We start from the raw sequence: 17902 nt of genomic DNA, 5'->3' as shown, positions 1-17902 counted from the left end.
TTGTCGTGGTACACGCGACGAGCACGGACCCTGGCATATGAGCGTGTCACTACTTTACTTGACCATTCTCAACTTTCTCAGATACATACATACACCGTATACTGTACAATATCAATCTCACATCATCCACCTTGGTCATACCTTACCACTCAATTAAACTACTGGGATAGTCATAAGAACCTCACCATGGCGGAAGAAAACTTCTCTGCTGCTTTGACGACATGGAAGGGTGAGTGACATGATTCACATTATCTTCCTTCTCACATGACGGGTATCTGCCTCTGCACTATACCAAATTGCCATTATGCTACGTGAGGGACGATGCACTGATACATCCCATGTATAACAGAGATCAATCTGTCGGAGCTGCAGAAATCGCTCGACTCAACAGCATTGGAGTTGGTAGAAAACCAGAAAGAGAACCTTGTAGGTAGGAAGAAGTTAGCTGAGCAAACGAGGGGTGAGTGCAATGACTAACAATCCATATTGACCAGTCATGAGACAATACCATACTAATTATTTGATCGTCTATAGAATTCAAGAAGCTTCCAGACGATGCAGAGAAATTCAGCGCCATCAAAGTCCTCCTAAAAGCCTATCAAGGAGAGATTGATTCCCTCACTCGTCGATCGAAAGTATCCGAGACGTCCTTCTTAAATGTCTACAAATTACTTGCAGATGCTCCAGATCCTTATCCACTGTTGGACGCGGCCGTCGATCAAACTGTTAAGATCGCAGAGGCGAGGGTCTTAGAATCTGAATTGAGCAGATTGAGGGAGGAGAATCATGATCTGAAGAACAATCTGAAAGAGTACAAGGATTCCGAGGACAGGAGGAAGAAAGCTGAAAATAAAGTGGAGCAGATTGAAGAGAAGGTATGTCACATTTCATGTTATGAACGGAAATAAGAGCGGAGCTAATCATAGAAATACTTGTCTTGTTAGATGGAAGAGTTAATTCAGGAAAGAGTAAACCAGAAAGAGAATGAACTCAATGCGGAATACGATGAGAGAATGCGTAATTATGAAGAGAGGTGAGTGCTCTCTACCGATAGCTGATATCATGGTCAACACTCACACTAGATATCGCACTTAGGGAGAAAGACCTGCAAAGACAGGTAGAGACCGTTCGAAATCAATTAAGAGATATGCACTCCTCGAACGAAAGTACTCAAGCTAAATTGATGGATGCAAGTCAGAGGCAGGGTGAGTGATCGACATAGCTTCCCTCTTGCCTATCCTGACATTGATCAAGCTGACGTATCATGTCATAAACAGAACAAGACGTAGCTGCTAGATTAGCAGAACTGGATATGGTAGCTGCTGATTTATCAAGAGCCAATGAGCGAGTGGCTACTGTTGAGAGGAGGAATGTGAGTTTTATCCTTTGGGGTGTCAATCTAAGTCCGACATTGACGAGTACACCTATAGGAATTGTTAAGATCGGAGATAGAATCCGTTCGAAGTGGATCTCAACAAGCTGAAAAGTAAGTTCTATCCACGATCCTAGCCATCGTTCCATGAAGCTGACCATTGCGTCCTTGTCGTTCTCAGGGTCAAAGCTCTTGAATCTCAGATCGAAGAGCTGGAAGCGGAAGCCTCTAGATTACTCAGAGCGTTGGATCAGATCAAAGAGCAAAAAGCCGAATCTGAGAAGGCGGCGAAGAAAAAGGAAGATGAATTGGCCAAAGAGGTCGCTTCTCAGGTACGTCCAACGAGGTATCAGCTGGACGACGTGGGAGGGATGTATCAGCTGATCTGTCTGCAAACTGATGAGTAGGCTAATGAGATTCAGAATCTCAAGAATAAGGTGAAGCAGTATGGTGATTACGATGAAATTAAGAGAGAATTGGAGATTATGAAAGTGAGTTAGCTCTTTTCTGCATTGTGTCTCGCTCATGAATCCAGCTAATACATACGTCTGGTATGTAGTACGTTGAATTTTCAGGAGCAGATTCAGATGTAGAGGACGAAGAAGACTATGAACAATCTGGACTTTCTTTAAAATTACCTGACCCAAATGCGACAGTAGCCAACAAATCGTCTAATCGATCACTTGAAAATTTGCTAGTATCCAAGAACCGAAAATTGTTAGAAGATCTTACCAAGTTGAGAGTATCATATGAAGAGTTGAATTCTGAACATTCAAAGACGGATGAGATCATTGAGAATCTCCAGATGGACCTAAACAAGCAATTGAGTTTGGTGGAAAAGTTGGAGAATGATTTGATGAATATCAATAATAAAGATGATAATGAAAAGGAAGGAAAGGGATTACAAGGATTGGATATTGGTGGTTCGAAAGTTGTAAGTGTCATATACGTACATCGAATGATTGAATCAGGTGCTGATGTGTTATATTCTGTCAGGACGGTCGAGCATCACCTGCTACTCAAGCTCAAGACAATTCTATCCTACCTATCGTTACCTCCCAAAGGGATAGGTTCAGACAACGTAACGCCGAATTAGAAGAAGAATTAAGAAAACAATTCGAGATCATATCTGATCTTCGTACGGAGATTAAATCCCTTCAAGCTGATAATCTCAAATTATATGAGAAAGTTAGATATATGGGTTCTTACGGTAATTCTTCCAACAATAATAACAATCCAAATGGTATAAGTGGTTATAATGTTCCGGGAAGTTCAACAAGGGGTGGATTGAATGGTGTTGGAGTAGGGATTGGAGCGAGGAGAGATGACGAGATTGGGAAATATAAAGATAAATATGATGAGAGTTTGAATCCTTTCGAAGCGTTTAAAGGTAGAGTGAGTAATTGTCTGTTCTCCAATTGATGGGTTAACGCAATGACTTATTGAATAATCTGATGGCTCGTAGGAAGCACAAAGAGCTATACAAGCGCTGAACCCACTCGAAAGAGGTGTTTTCTCCCTGACGAGAGCTATAATAGGTAATAAGAGAGCTAGGAGCTTGTTCATACTGTATGCTGCGTCTCTGGTGAGTCAAGTCTTACGCTTTGGTACTCAATGATCCATCTGCTGATGAGTTCGATCCCGGTACATAGCATATTTTGATACTGTTCGTACTATGGAACACAATGGCTGCTAGTGATTCCAATGCTCATCCTCCTGTATCTATACATCCTTGATCCGAGTTCAGAACTGCCTCAATGATGAATTCATCAATGATTGGGATTGGTTTTGGTTACTGATAGTATTGAGAAATAAAAGAGACATGATTGTATTCTATATGCATTTCCTTGATAATGCTATTCATTTAAGAAGTTCAAATCTCAATGAAAAATCAACGGCTTTACATGCTACACTATAAAAATCATAGTCCTCTTTATATTTGGATTTCTCATACAGTACAAAAAAAATATTCTATCGGTTCACTGTCCACCGAACTTGGCTAATCTTCGTCTACGAATTTCCTCTATTTCATCCGAAAAACCAAAAAAGTCAGCTCAAACTCCGCTTGATCCGATTTGACATGCAGGATAAGCTCACCTGGAGACGGTTCATGTGCTGGTCCATCATCCGCATCCTCTTCTTCATCCTCAACATCTTTCTGTTCTTCCTTCTTGGTAGATTTAAATTCCGCAGGCTGCGCAGGGGGTACCACCGAAGTAGAAGTGGTAGTTTCAGGTGATTTGAGAATGGGAGTTTCTATTTTCGGTGGTAATTCCGGAGGAGGTTCCCAACCAGGCGGTAAATCATTCATTGAAGCTTTTAACGCAGCTTGTAAAGCTTCATCTTCATCGTCATAACTTCTTGAATGGAATTGGAAATCTGTCGGTCCTGTGTATCCGAATATATCTTCTCTGGCTGTACCAACTCTTCCTTCAGTTTCAGCTTCCTCGGAATGTATCTCTTCATCTTCATCTCCATCACCGTGGTCCAAGGGGAAAGTCTGATTATCGAATATATCCACTGCGGGGGTTGGACCGGGGGTAGATCGATTGGATGATTGTCTTGTACGTGTCACTGCTGGTCTACTATATTCGTCTGAATCGATAGCAACAGGATCTTCAGGAACTAAATCTTCTTGCCTCCTTCTTCTTCGCGGGACAGGTGGTGAGGATGGGCCCGCACCGGAGGAAGAAGGGAAATCGACAGAGGGAGTATCTGGATTGATTGATGTCCCAGCATGGGAAGCTAGTATATCCAGACCAAATCATCGACATAACGTCAGATTTTAGATACGCTATGGTGAAAGGGAATACTTACGTCCAGCGGTTCCTCCTGTAGCGCTAGAAGGAGGTTGAGAGAACATACTCCCACTAGCACCGGATCTACCAACCGGTTCACCCAATTCTACAGCCATCGTATCTGCCATACATTCAGGTAAGACACCTATACCACCATCCTGCCACCCTTGACCTTCACCTGCATCTTCACCTTCCCTAGTTCCCACTACGGTCTTACGAACTACAAAGACCGAGTAACCTTCTTGTTCAGCTTGTGTGAGGACCATTCTCAGATAGGTAGGTGAAATCCACTCCGGTTGAGGTAAGAATGAATTGAGGTTGTACCATCTTTTAGTAGCTGATGAGTGAGGTGGAAATGTAGAAAATCGTCGAAGGGGAAACCAGTGAGATGATAAATTAAGGATGAACGCTACTTGCTCTCTAAAAAGAGAGTAGACGGATAAAAGCAAGTTAGCGTTGTATGCAAATTGGGGGAGGAAGAAGGAGACTTACTCTGGATGTTCTTGGTATTCCCTCATAGCTTCACCTCTCCATCTAACCAAACTTAAGTCCCAAACTTCCAGGGCCCTTTCCAAGACTGATATAGAGAAATAACCAGTATCATCGAAATTGTATGATTTCTTGAGCTGATGAGATACGTCCAAAGTAGCATTTTCAGCTTGGTCCAATCTGTGATTTTGTATAAATACATACTCATATCAGCCAAATTAATCAATACGAGAAGTGAAGAGTAGAGGTGAGGTCATAGGATGGACATACTTTTTGGCTATATCTGCAAGATCCCATTCTGTATATGTGAATTGTTGAAGGACATTATTCCTGGAAAACGAGGAAGATAGGTAAGCTTAATCCGTGGGTGTCAGCCGGAGGACAGGTTGTGAGAAAGCTTACAAGCAATGCTGAGCGCCTGATTCGGGCAAGAGACTGTTAGTGTATGAATTTTAAAGGTGTGAATCACCAGCTTACATAGTAATGACCCTTTTTCCTGCCTCTCAAAGTACATGACTGAAGGTGTAAACAAGGAAAGATCTCAGTATATCTTTCGGGAACGTTTGCCTTTACTATATTGAGACGTACAAGGTACTAGATCCATCTTGACGAAATGTCCTATAAACCGGGATACCCTGCGCTGACGCTTAGGAAGACTTGAGATGTCAGGTATTGCAAGAGTGAAGGTACAGATACAGATATGGAGGAACATGAGAGGACAATCATCCATGGTGAGGTGAGAGTTGAGAGTACTTTGCCGCCAACGTCATAACATGCCACGTGTCGGTGAAGAGGCACGTGCGGGATAGCCCTTTGATTTGCAAGTAACAAAGTGGAAGCAATGCGCAGCGCATATATCAAGTCCAAATCGTTGAGCGGTAATCCACTATGGAGGGAACAGAGCAACAGTGCTCATGAAAGCTGATGTAAATGTGCCAAGAAAGAAGTTCGATAATCTTCGTTGGACAATCGACAATTCATCTGATGCATAAGAACTACCTGGTACTTGATTGCTTCTTCTTACCCTTGATTACCCTTGATTTCCCTTGCTTTCCGTCAACACCTCTGTGACTATCATCCTGATATTGCATGCAATCGATCCTTAGCGGAATCGATCCAGCTTATTTTTGTTGAGCGAGAATCTCGATCCAGTATCCATCAGGATCATAGATGAACGCGATGTGCTTTGGGTAAAAGAAGACAAAATCGATATTAGCTACCTTCCTCGAGCATCGACACGCTCCCCTCATCTCACCCTCGTCCCCTGCTCCGCTTCTCTCTTGCGACATTCCTTAGGGTGGTTTAGCACGGGAATCTGGGAATCTGCTGGACACTCCATTCACCTTGACATTCCTTATTGGAAGCCAAACTCCCAAAACCTCTCAGAAGAGGCAAGGGGCATGATCGATCTTGACTAGATCACCCATTCATCCATGAAACTTCGATCATCATTCGCCTTCATCAGCACCGTCCCCTTCTCCCTCGTTGGTTCTTATGCACCGCCATTATCGCTTCCGAACAAATACTCACTCTCATCTTACCCTCCTCGGGTCTCTTCTTGAATTTTACACCCAGCTCGTCAAATCTCTTGACGGCAGCTTCGAGGTTGTCGACAGTTACTGCGATATGTCCGAAGCCTCTTCCAGGCTCCTCGTTACCTGATGCATAACCTTTGAAGTTTGGATCGGATTCTGCCATAGGGAAAGAATGAGCGTTAGCTGAAGAATCCTGTTTTCTTTTTCTTTTCGATGATATGACGGTCTTCTGTTATGACTGGTATACCTTTATACACCTGAGTTGAACCTACAGACAATCGGACTCACCTGTACCCCAGTTGTGACACAATTCCAATACACCTTCTCTGTTCAATTGGACTGAAGCTTTCTCGTCATCTGAGGCGTTCGCTTTATCGCCAAATCCAGCTGGGAAGGCGAGGCTAAGTGAATTAAGAAAAATGGATCCAACGAGTCAGCGTTGAATGTTGTCATAAGATTCAAGGTCCATCGATGGTAGTTGGTCGCTTTATCAATTAGTTTGAACGACTTACAAGTAATTGGTAAAATCACCACCTGGAGATTCTTTAAATTTCTTTTTGAGCCATCAAACATCAGTCGCACATTCCATACTCCCACTTAGGCATATACACATAGACTGTGAGATCCTGTCGTAAGGACTCACCTGCATACCCAATACCTTCTCATACCAAGGGATCGAAACCTTCGGATCTTTGATCCTGAGCATGGTATGGTTGAATTTGTAAGTAGCGGTGTTGGTAGCTGATGATGACATCCTGGATATGATCTGTTTGGTGTAAGGTGTATTTCTGAGCTTGAGTAGTGAAGAGGTGATCATTTGAATTGGACCGAGATGAACTAAACGATGACAGAAGATGATGGAAGGATGCTGGGGTGAATATATGCTGTCTATGTGTCCTGTTTGGGCGAATGACGTTGAGAGGGGTTGAGAGAAGAGTGGAGGTGATACAAGTACACGTGGATGTCCCCGGATTGTCCGGATCCTCGCAACTCAACGACATGGCCCGGTTACCCTATCAGCCGATGCATGGTGCAGATGCATATGGCATTTGCAGATGGGTTCCATGTTGACTGTTCCAAGGAGGGAGGGTAAGATGGATACTGCGTGTTAGCAGGTCAACACCGTCTTACTGTCCACCTCAAAGCTTATGGTTATATGGATCTCGACAACTTGAGTCAGACTTTCAGACCAACTGCCCATCACCATCAATAATCCGCACTGATCTAGATATCTACCCTGTTCCAAATTGAACCATTACCTTTGTGTGTGTGTACCCTATCCCACCCTTCCTTTGACCATCAAATTTCCCCCACTTTCACTGCCACCATCATCATCAACAACATGACCAACACCAAACACACCGTAAGTCATCTTCCTCCTGTTCTCCTGTTCACTTCTCCCCTTTGGCATCGTCAAGTATGCTCTCCATCAGAACCACAAAGTCTACTCGTACCCTTACTATCAACCCCAGATCAGTCATTCGTATTCGTACAATTATGACACCCAAATAGAGATTACAGCAAAGTACTGACCTCGATGCATTCAATGATCAGTCTGCCGCTCCCGGTAATACAGAGGGTTTGACGATTGGCACTGCCCGAGGTGGACCTGCAGGCTCGTCGGGTGCAGCGCAATTCAAGGAAATACGAAAAGAGGCTTTGGAGGGTGTCAGACGACGGGCTGAAAGTACAAAGGGTAGCGGGAAGTTGAATGGCAAGGTGGGAGTTATCACGGGCGTAGGACCTGAGAGTGGGATTGGCGTGAGTACAGTACACCTATTCTATCAAGAGAAAGAAGGGGGATGGTAGGCTGATAGGAAGAGGGGTAGACTGCTGCCGCGAAACTTTTTGCTAGAGACGGTGAGTGACATCAAAATATGTGACTTATGATAATACTTATCTATACTTGATTTCTGGTAGGTGTAAAACACCTATATCTGATAGACTACGATGATACCGCATTACCAAATCTCAAGAAATGGTTGGAAAGTACATATCCATCTACCAAGGTAAATCGTGAATATCGTCGATCTCATTACGACGCTGATGAAAGTTGGACAGGTTACAATCCTCAAAGCCGATGCAGCTTCTCCCTCCACGATATCCAACCTTATCTCACAGGCGATTGAAGAGAATGGTCATTTAGATTTCTTCTTCGCCAATGCTGGTGTATCTCAAATCAGACCTAGAAACACTACACCAGATGTGAACAAGGCTATAGGAGATCTGCAATCCCTTGCTAGACCTGTTAGTAAGATTGATGAGAAGGAATTTGATGAGGTCATGAGGATAAATGCTTTGGGGTGAGTTGTCGAGAATACCCTGGGTCTTGTAAAATACAAATTAAGATAAATACGAGTGTTTTTGGTTTGGAACTGTTGCTAATTTCCTGAGCAGAGTTTTTATAGCTATCAAGTATGCTTCGGAAGCTATGAAGATCGTATCGCCTGAGAAAGGTAAAAAGGTTCCTGGTGGAAGTATAATATTGACAGCTTCGAGTGAGTCGGGCTTTCCATTCCTCATTCACTCCATGCAGGCCATTATTCCTTGTAGAGAGTATGAGGATTCAGCTAATCTTGGTCCTGTCAACTGCGTAGTCGCTGGACTGAAAGCCAATGCTGGTCCAATCCCTTATTCAGCGTCGAAAGCAGCGGTAGTTTCAATGGCTCAGACCGCCGCGTACGATTTGGCAGGTTATAATATCAGAGTGAACGCTTTGTGTCCTGGGCTGATCGAGGTGAGTATGGCAATCAAACTCGCCGCTTTGCCACATGGTCCTCTTACGAGCCTGCAATGCTAGATCGATCGTTCAAACTGATGTTTCTTGAATCTTGATGTAGACCGACATGACTAGAGGGATGTTCACCTTGGCAGAAGCGGCTGGTAAATCCGATAAGATGGGTGTATTGAACCCGGCTCATAGACAAGGCTTGGGATCTGGTAAGTGCAGTACAGCACGACACATCTTGAAGCATCAAAAAGTGTAACAACCTGATGATGTCTATTTCGATCAATAGAGGTAGCTCAGGTAGCTCTGTTCTTAGCTTCTGGTAGGTGACTTTCTTGCCCACCTATTCATTCATGTAAGCTGACTATCAAGGTAAACCAGACGATTCATCATACGTTAATGGACAAGCTATACCGATAGATGGTGGACTGACAGCAGGCGTACCATATGCCAAGATGAAATTGTAATCTGATTTTGCGTTGTCCGTAAACCAGAGCATCCCTGTGTATTTTGAGAGATGGTTCTGTATGTATGTGTATAGTGTGACACAACACTCTACTGTGTGTGTGATAGTTGCTCATGACGTCTGATGTCTATGTCTGTGGACGGCGAAAACGGAATATGTTCTGACCAGAATTGGCATCATTCCCACACCTGTGTGACACAACCCCTTCGGTCCCTTGATATGAGTGTCACACTACAACAGCTCGGTGTTGTTAGTCGATCGAGCCTAATTTATGTGCAGGGATGACCAAAGTGGGGTGTTTGAAAACGTGTTGATGGGGCTTCTCATACTTATTGCAGTGAAAGCAGAATCGCCAGTCAGTGAATCCTGTCAAGGTTATCTGTCAAAGCGTAAAAGGTGTTCATGCATGAATATTGTATATATAGTTAGCCGTCCAAGTGTCCGTCCTCACCATCACTGGGACATTATTAGCCGTACATACATTCTTTGTTATACCATCTACAGTATTCAATCTATTCGAAGAAATGTTAATGACCAGACCTAGAATTCTTACAAGCTTTCAACATCTTTTGAAACGCTCAACTGGTCCAATCTTTGCATTTGGACTTGGCTCTACCGACAGACACTTATCCACATCAACCCATGTATTCTCTAACAGCAATTCTAAAGGAATGAAGCTACCTGGATTTAGCAGAGTTTCGACAATCGATCCTAGCATTCGATCGCATGTTCTCCAAGCTGTAAAGGAAAGAGAGGAAGACAAGGATATTGGAAAAGGAAGGATGCAAGATGCAGTGGGGGTCATTACTGGAGTGGGACCTTTGAAGGGAATTGGAGTAAGTCTTTAAACCTCTTCGTTGAATTCAATGAGTTGGAAGATAAACACCATGATGTTGATACGTGGCGTACATACGGTAACATAGACTGCTACGGCCACATTATTTGCTAAAGAACGTAAGTCAACTGGAAGTACAAGATACACATACATACCGTGAGGTATGTGCAAGTGTTGACAATCAGTAAGTTGATCACGTATGGTTAGGTGCAAGACATTTATATCTCTTGGATATTCAAGATGAATTTTTGAGACATTTGAAAGACTGGTTAACTGAGAATTACCCAAAGACTAAAGTAAGTCAAACACAATTCCCATCCAGTGGTTATGTTTATATACAATACTGGAACCCATCATTTATATTTATGATATGTACCACTTTAGATTACAATCGTCGTAGGAGATTGTACCTCTGCATCGACCATTGAGAAACTTTTAAATCAAGTGATCAATCAAGAAAGCAAATTAGATTTCTTCTTTGCCAATGCAGGTCTACATCATATCAAACCTTCTTTCCCTGTTGCCGTGGAGATCGACGACAAGACCAAAAGTCTAATGGAGCTCAAAGGTTTCTTGAGACCTGTTGATCAAGTGGGGGAAGAAGAATTTGCAGAGTTGATAAGGATAAACACGATGAGGTGAGTCATCTTGTCCCTTCCTACTGGTCGGCTGATGTCACATACTCCATGCTGAACTCGTGACGTACGACGACAGTGCTTTCTTAGCTATCAAATATGCTTCTCAAGCTATGAAACACATATGTCCCCAAAAAGGTAAGGTTCTACCTGGAGGATCGATCGTATTGACCTCTTCAAGTAAGTCAAGTCAACCCATCACATTACTCGAATGCGTTAACGAAAGAATCGTAACATTGATATGTGATATGTGAATACTCGTATCACTGTTTTCAGTCGCTGGATCTAAAGCCAATGCTGGTACATTGGGTTATTCAGCTTCCAAGGTAGCTATCAACTCTCTGACTCAGACTTCCGCATACTATCTAATGGGTAAAGGAGTGAGGGTCAATGCGATTGCTCCAGGGCTCATAGAGGTGAGTCGAGTTGAGTTGAGACGATTTGACATCTTTATGCTACATGTACACTGTGCATCGATGTATCAGTAGTAAGTAGTATGTAGTACTAATTCGCAATGGAAATCTAGACCGACATGACCAAACCCCTCTTTACACTTGCCAAAGAAGCTGGAAGCCTTGATCAAATGGGATCTTTGAACCCCTTACAAAGGCAGGGTTTGCCAATTGGTGAGTACTCTGACCGTAACGTGCAGTACAATGAAGTATCCTCGTACTGTACATATCCGACTACAAATAGAAATATGATAAAATATGATACTGAAGTATGTCTTATCTGACAATGCAATCGTTCCATTCGTTCACAGAGGTAGCACATACCGCTCTGTTCTTGGCTTCGGGTGAGTGAATCTGTTGATCAACACTAAGTGGGCTTCACTCACGAATGGTCATCGTAATTTCGCAGACGAGTCGTCTTACATCAATGGTCAGGTTATACCCGTAGATGGAGGTCTTTCAGCTGGATTACCATATAACAGGTCTGATGTCTGATGTCTGATGTCTCATGTCTGACGTTGTACGTAGAAGAGGCTTTCTGGCTAGCGTTGCAGACTGTTGCATGCATGTACTTTGATTTGTCCAAGTGGACCACCTCCACCGGGTAACTGACAAGCTGTAAGTTAAGCCGGATAAACCGGAGTGATCCTGTTTCTTGTCGTGATTGTTATCATCTTACCAGGACATTCATGATTGTACGAGTAGCAATCTGATTTGTGTCTACACGTCGAGTGTGAAACTGACAGATCGACACGTGAAGTATCATCAACGAGTCAAGTGAGACAGAAGCATACAAGAACATTGTATACTGTACCTATTTCAAGAGGCATTCGCATACACACACTTAAACTCGATCAATCTTCTCATCAACTCTTCCTGTCCTCATCGTCTACTCCCCATTATCCCCTTCCATCCTTCTCTTTTGCCTTTATCTCATACCTAATTGTAAACCCACATTTACCAATAACTATGCTAAACGTCCTCGCCCCCTCTCAACTCGAACAATGGAGATCCGATGGATATCTACTCTTACCGTCTTTCTTCGCTCCTGAAGAGGTTAAAGAGATGTTGGATGAAGCTAAGAGGTTATGTGATGATTTCGATATCGAGGGACATCCCATGGTGAGTGTCCATCTATCAATCAAGAATTCTTTTCGGAACTCCATCCTGAGTACATAATCCGTTACCGGTATGTATGACACTCCAAGTGGACCACCTCCACCGGGTAACTGACAAGCTGTAAGTTAAGCCGGATAAACCGGAGTGATCCTGTTTCTTGTCGTGATTGTTATCATCTTACCAGGACATTCATGATTGTACGAGTAGCAATCTGATTTGTGTCACACGTCGAGTGTGAAACTGACAGATCGACACGTGAAGTATCATCAACGAGTCAAGTGAGACAGAAGCATACAAGAACATTGTATACTGTACCTATTTCAAGAGGCATTCGCATACACACACTTAAACTCGATCAATCTTCTCATCAACTCTTCCTGTCCTCATCGTCTACTCCCCATTATCCCCTTCCATCCTTCTCTTTTGCCTTTATCTCATACCTAATTGTAAACCCACATTTACCAATAACTATGCTAAACGTCCTCGCCCCCTCTCAACTCGAACAATGGAGATCCGATGGATATCTACTCTTACCGTCTTTCTTCGCTCCTGAAGAGGTTAAAGAGATGTTGGATGAAGCTAAGAGGTTATGTGATGATTTCGATATCGAGGGACATCCCATGGTGAGTGTCCATCTATCAATCAAGAATTCTTTTCGGAACTCCATCCTGAGTACATAATCCCGTTACCGGTATGTATGACACCCAATCAACACTGAGCTTACATCATTGTATGGTATATCCTTAGACCGCTTTCAAGACAGCTGCGGATGGCGAGCACGTAGGGGATGATTATTTCTTGAATTCAGGTGATAAGGTGAGTCACCATAGTCCTAGTCCTCCTCTCCATTCCTACATTCATTCACCTTTGTAGAACGTGATGTTGATTTTGATGTATTATAATTTATAGATACGATATTTCCTCGAACCATCCTCTACTTCACCAGCTACAGCATCCCAACCCGCCAAATTACTCGTCCCTCCCTCTCAATCAATCAACAAGGTTGGACATGCCTTGGCTGTACTCAACCCAGTATTCAAAAGGTACACATTACAGAATGATAAGATCAAAGGGATAGCCGGGGATTTAGGTGAACAAGAGGATCCAAGGGTATTACAAAGTATGATTATTTGTAAACAACCTAGAATTGGTGGTACAGGTGAGTTTGGATAGGAAAATCCCATACTATCCATCTATATGGCCGATCGATCAAGATCAATCATTTTGATAATTCTATAATCCTCACTTTATCAATCACCAACAGTCCCATGCCATAATGACTCGACTTTCCTCTACACCGACCCACCAAGTGCTATAGGCTGTTGGATCGCCCTTGAAGATTGTACACCTACCAATGGGTGTTTGGTGAGTTTCCTCTCCTCATCATCCCAACATCAAATATCACCTTGCTCATTATGATAATACATGTCATCTGATCGTGATCGAACGATGTAGTCATTTTTACCTGGATCGCATAAAAGAGCTCGTATCTCCTCACGATTCGTTCGAGACCCTTCAGGAAAAGGGACGACATTCATTGATATACCCGAGGTAAAGAAGAACGAGGAGAATTGGGACGAGATGGATGGGTGGAAAGAAGCTGATTGTAAGGCCGGTACATTAGTGTTGATTCATGGTGAGTTGGCCTGGTCATACAGCCTTTCTATCATACAAGATAGTTCACATGCTATTGACAATAACACAAGCACAAAAATTGAAAAAACGGAGTACTGATGAAAGTGATGAATCGCAGGAAGCGTAATGCACAAATCTCCACCAAACCATTCTGATAAAACGAGATTTATCTATACGTTTCATATGATTGAAGGTGCCCAGGGGACAGTGTATGATGAGAAGAATTGGTAAGTTATCTTGTGCTCTGTTGTAATCAAAGTTCCGTCCCATCCGCAAGGGGAGCATCATCAGATGGTGAGCTAATTGTTATGTGTAAATGATAGGTTACAACCTACGAAGGAAATGCCTTTCCCTTCTCTTCTTGAATGATTGGCCCAAACATAACATAGGGGGGAGATATGGTATCAGAAGTGTTGTCAAAGATAAATTACGAAGAAGGGAACTAGCAGTAAACTAGGAGATATGATATGGGAATAAGGCAAGGAGTATTATTATCGCCTTGATCAAGTCGTCAACAATGCAATTGGAATTGGAATTCAAAGTGAACTTGCAAGTAGCATAGCGTTGTATATAGATTCAAGATCTTATCTTGTATATTGACTACATCATGTATATCCCATCATATGCCAACTGAATTCGTGCCATACACCATACACAACTTCCAATCTTCAAAGTTCATTAAGCACTTGAGTTCATTGAGTGACATTAACTGACATTGACGATAAAGAAAGAACGATGACATCTCTCTTGAACATTGACCTATCATACCTAATTGTCTACTAAATAAGCAACCGATACAGGATGTATATCTATGTTACCAGGTGCGACTTCGACTACATTGTTATCGATAAATTCAGTCTACAAAAGTAGATGAGACAGGTATGACAGATAAATGTATCTAAGAAAGACGCCATTGATACCCAACACCCTTACATTCTCCAAGATCCAAGAAACTACACCTTTAAGTATGACCTTTCTCATGCACCTCATCTTTTTCAAGTAACCAAGTGAAGGTAACACTAATGGTCTACCTGATCCACCTAAGGCGGGGTACTTCCAGTGGTGGGTTTCCCTCTCAACGAGAAAAACCTAAATGGCTTCTTTCCCTCATTCTCATTCCCATTACCATTGGCAGGAGAGGTGATGGGCCATCCATTGGATATCGGATCATCTTCATTATCTTTCGCGTTGTTACTACCACGTCCAAAAGCTGAAGCCCATTTATTATCCGATCCAGAAGTACCGAAAGGTCCCCATTTGTTCGCGAGGGCCTTCTTCTCGCTGGAGGTAGGAGCGAAAGGGTTATTCTCATATCCTGGTAGGTTCAAGGAATCATTCGATGTGGTCGAATGCATGAATCCTCCAAAGGTAGATGCGGTCGAAGGTATATTGTCATTCGATAATGTTCCTACTCCCGTACCAGAGAACCATCTTCTACTTCCAGGTAATAACGAAGGTAAAGCCGACAGGGTATTGGGTGAGGCCGACCCAGTAGGAGCGGGTGGTACTAATCTCGATGCAGAACTGGAACTTAATCTCTTATATCCCGATTCTTTAGTTTCTTTCAATGATTTAGGTTCAGGTAAAGGTGATTTCCAATCATCCTCATCCTCATCCTCATTATCACCTTCATCAGAATCACTACTTCCCGAATCGACTTGTAGATCTTCTGCTTGTCTCTCCAGTTTTGAAACGGTCGTACTGGTCGACGTGGTAGTATCAGTAGAAGTAGACTCAGTTGGATCTCGATGTTGTGGATGATGATGATGTTGATCTAAATCGAATGATAAAGGTTCTTCAAAAGTTTCAGGTAACTCTTCGTCCCCACTGACAAAAGGCGTCTGATCACCTTCCAACGATCTGAACAAGCCTTGAGGTAAAAGGTTGGAAGAGGAGAATCCACCGTAGGGTGAACCTGGATCTTGACCATAAATATCCGATTCAGAATCGCTTGGCGGTTGAGGTGTAGTCGATCGATTGATTTGATTTCCTTGTGAATGAGCATGTGAAGCCAGAGACCCAAAGGCCGTACCAGGACCGAAATCTTCAAATCCTGAAATATCGGGTCTACGCATACTTTCCAAATCTCTTGAAGAAGCTGAATTGGGATTGGGATGTTTCGATAGATGGCCGAATCCTGTCGAACCGGAATGGGCAGGTCGAGCGGTATAGTCGTATCCCAGATGAGGCATACCTGCTTCAGCCATATATGCTGCAGCTTGACTTTGCCATTGATCTTGCTGAGCACCTCTACCTCCCGTCGGTGGACCAGGCGGAGGTGGAACAGGTGACGGACCATGGTGAGAGGGTTGATAGCCACTGTGTAAGTAACCTTCTTGAGCGGCAGCTTCGTAAGCTGCAGCCATCATCATCATTTCCTCTTCTGGTTTGATCTTTCTAGCATTTTCTCCATCTTCAATTATCTTTTTCAACCTTTCTTCAGCATCTTTGATCAGTTGGATCAAATCTTCATTTCGATTTTCAATTTCCAAAATTTCGTTCTCAACCAGATCCATTTCTTTCTTACGTTCTTCAACATTCAATTGAGTCAAGACAACATGTTTACCTCCTTCTTCCTGTATTACTCTTACATTCTTTTCACTATTTTCCATATTCCCTTTCAGTTCCTTTATTTCACTCTCGGCAGCAGATATCTTGGATAACAATCCATCCCTTATCCCTTCGACTGATTTCAACTTCTTCTCAGCTTCACGACGAGCAGCTTCAGCCTGTGAGATGAGGTGCTTGATCCGATAGAAAAGCAGGAGGTGCAAGAGGTGATGTTATAGTGATTGAACATATCAAGAATGACCGATATAATAGTGTCGGGGTACGAAGTGATATGGCGACGTGGTTGGCAAAGCGGAATGGCGCGATTGTATGCGTAGGCGTTTCGGTTCCAGTTCCAGGTGTAAATGCTCTTCTGTCAGGTGTAGCAGTGTGTGCAGAAGGAGATGTCGAAGGTAACTGAGCTTGTTCATCTGTCAACGGAGTTACTTCATCTGTCTCAGATCGTCTGATATTCGCCAAATGCCTTCTGAAGGAAAGTTCAGTCAAGTGAGCTCGGAAAGACGATTCAGTCGGATTGGTTATGACAGCTGAAGCGAATAAACCAGTAGTCAGCTATACGTGTTCATCCTCTTCTCTTTGCAGAGAAACAAGATCTCGAGAGATTACGAGAATGATTGACTCACCAAAAAGTATCAATATAGCAAAAACTGCCAACCAGAAGAACAAGTTTCTCCAGTCCGTTACACCATGATGATGATATTGATGAGAGTGATGACCAAAACCTAGACCTGAAGCCAAGCTACGCCAACCGAATAAACCATTACCATGACCATTACCGTCTGACCAGACTCCGTCCCCAGCTGCCACCCACACTGGCTCGGTGTCCATCGTGACTTGAGAGTCTTGAGGGACGGAACCAGTGAGGGAGTAGAGGGTGTCCCTCAGCGAACGGAGGGACATGGGTTAAACGAGATGACGATGAGCCGGGGGAGATAAGACGATTAACAAAGTAGTAGAGGAAGAGCGAGATGGGATGTCGTGGTCATTAGCGGCGGAGTGTGATAGTCGAGTCGCGTTTAATGCTATATCCACCGCAATCAATGACTTGGGCTATCCTTCCTCGTACAGGCCGTGGTTGTAGTGGCAAGTGACCGAGTATGTTTGTTGAGGTAGTGTAGATTGAGATGATATGTGGGATGCGATGAGGAAGACAAGTAATTTTTCAACAACCGAAATGGAGGCAAGAGGCGTAAGAGTGTGTGGTTTTGTGTGTGAGTGAGAGAGGTGAGCATCAAATCACCCAAAGGGACTAGCAGATCACTAGCTT

The 17902-nt window shown here is 43.2% G+C and overlaps 7 protein-coding genes across 7 annotated transcripts; 4 read left to right on the top strand and 3 right to left on the bottom strand.

Moving 5' to 3' along the window:
- Positions 1–186: 186 nt before the first annotated feature.
- V865_001568 (uncharacterized protein) lies at positions 187–3108 on the top strand (the record flags this gene model as incomplete). The annotated part of the gene is made up of 13 exons (XM_066225386.1): positions 187–229; positions 350–460; positions 535–875; positions 945–1033; positions 1096–1205; positions 1278–1372; positions 1431–1486; positions 1554–1704; positions 1780–1863; positions 1932–2306; positions 2369–2767; positions 2838–2957; positions 3025–3108. 13 exons carry the CDS (start codon positions 187–189, stop codon positions 3106–3108), a joined length of 2058 nt encoding a protein of 685 aa, XP_066081483.1.
- Positions 3109–3351: 243 nt separating this feature from the next.
- V865_001567 (uncharacterized protein) lies at positions 3352–5263 on the bottom strand (the record flags this gene model as incomplete). Its single annotated transcript, XM_066225385.1, has 8 exons — positions 3352–3395; positions 3470–4117; positions 4190–4590; positions 4663–4839; positions 4930–4989; positions 5062–5077; positions 5137–5175; positions 5248–5263. 8 exons carry the CDS (start codon positions 5261–5263, stop codon positions 3352–3354), a joined length of 1401 nt encoding a protein of 466 aa, XP_066081482.1.
- A 517-nt stretch (positions 5264–5780) lies between these two features.
- On the bottom strand, positions 5781–6948 carry V865_001566 (lactoylglutathione lyase; the record flags this gene model as incomplete). The annotated part of the gene is made up of 5 exons (XM_066225384.1): positions 5781–5843; positions 6190–6350; positions 6483–6595; positions 6707–6747; positions 6838–6948. 5 exons carry the CDS (start codon positions 6946–6948, stop codon positions 5781–5783), a joined length of 489 nt encoding a protein of 162 aa, XP_066081481.1.
- A 588-nt stretch (positions 6949–7536) lies between these two features.
- On the top strand, positions 7537–9389 carry V865_001565 (uncharacterized protein; the record flags this gene model as incomplete). Its single annotated transcript, XM_066225383.1, has 11 exons — positions 7537–7557; positions 7749–7955; positions 8024–8054; positions 8115–8203; positions 8256–8399; positions 8451–8497; positions 8592–8692; positions 8792–8931; positions 9035–9134; positions 9212–9244; positions 9304–9389. 11 exons carry the CDS (start codon positions 7537–7539, stop codon positions 9387–9389), a joined length of 999 nt encoding a protein of 332 aa, XP_066081480.1.
- A 670-nt stretch (positions 9390–10059) lies between these two features.
- V865_001564 (uncharacterized protein) lies at positions 10060–11805 on the top strand (the record flags this gene model as incomplete). The annotated part of the gene is made up of 9 exons (XM_066225382.1): positions 10060–10224; positions 10312–10342; positions 10431–10519; positions 10608–10861; positions 10938–11038; positions 11135–11274; positions 11385–11484; positions 11622–11654; positions 11720–11805. 9 exons carry the CDS (start codon positions 10060–10062, stop codon positions 11803–11805), a joined length of 999 nt encoding a protein of 332 aa, XP_066081479.1.
- A 1094-nt stretch (positions 11806–12899) lies between these two features.
- Positions 12900–14433, top strand: V865_001563 (uncharacterized protein; the record flags this gene model as incomplete). Its single annotated transcript, XM_066225381.1, has 7 exons — positions 12900–13052; positions 13177–13245; positions 13339–13588; positions 13694–13794; positions 13885–14065; positions 14183–14291; positions 14388–14433. The coding sequence occupies 7 exons, from the start codon at positions 12900–12902 to the stop codon at positions 14431–14433; spliced, it is 909 nt and encodes a 302-aa protein (XP_066081478.1).
- Positions 14434–15104: 671 nt separating this feature from the next.
- Positions 15105–17535, bottom strand: V865_001562 (uncharacterized protein; the record flags this gene model as incomplete). The annotated part of the gene is made up of 3 exons (XM_066225380.1): positions 15105–16793; positions 16915–17162; positions 17259–17535. 3 exons carry the CDS (start codon positions 17533–17535, stop codon positions 15105–15107), a joined length of 2214 nt encoding a protein of 737 aa, XP_066081477.1.
- Between the last annotated feature and the right edge of the window lie 367 nt (positions 17536–17902).

This window comes from Kwoniella europaea, chromosome 1, assembly GCF_036810445.1.
Source record: "Kwoniella europaea PYCC6329 chromosome 1, complete sequence".
NCBI classification, from domain to species: domain Eukaryota; kingdom Fungi; phylum Basidiomycota; class Tremellomycetes; order Tremellales; family Cryptococcaceae; genus Kwoniella; species Kwoniella europaea.
Note: the sequence above shows the minus strand (reverse complement) of the source record. Positions and strands in the feature narration are given on the sequence as shown.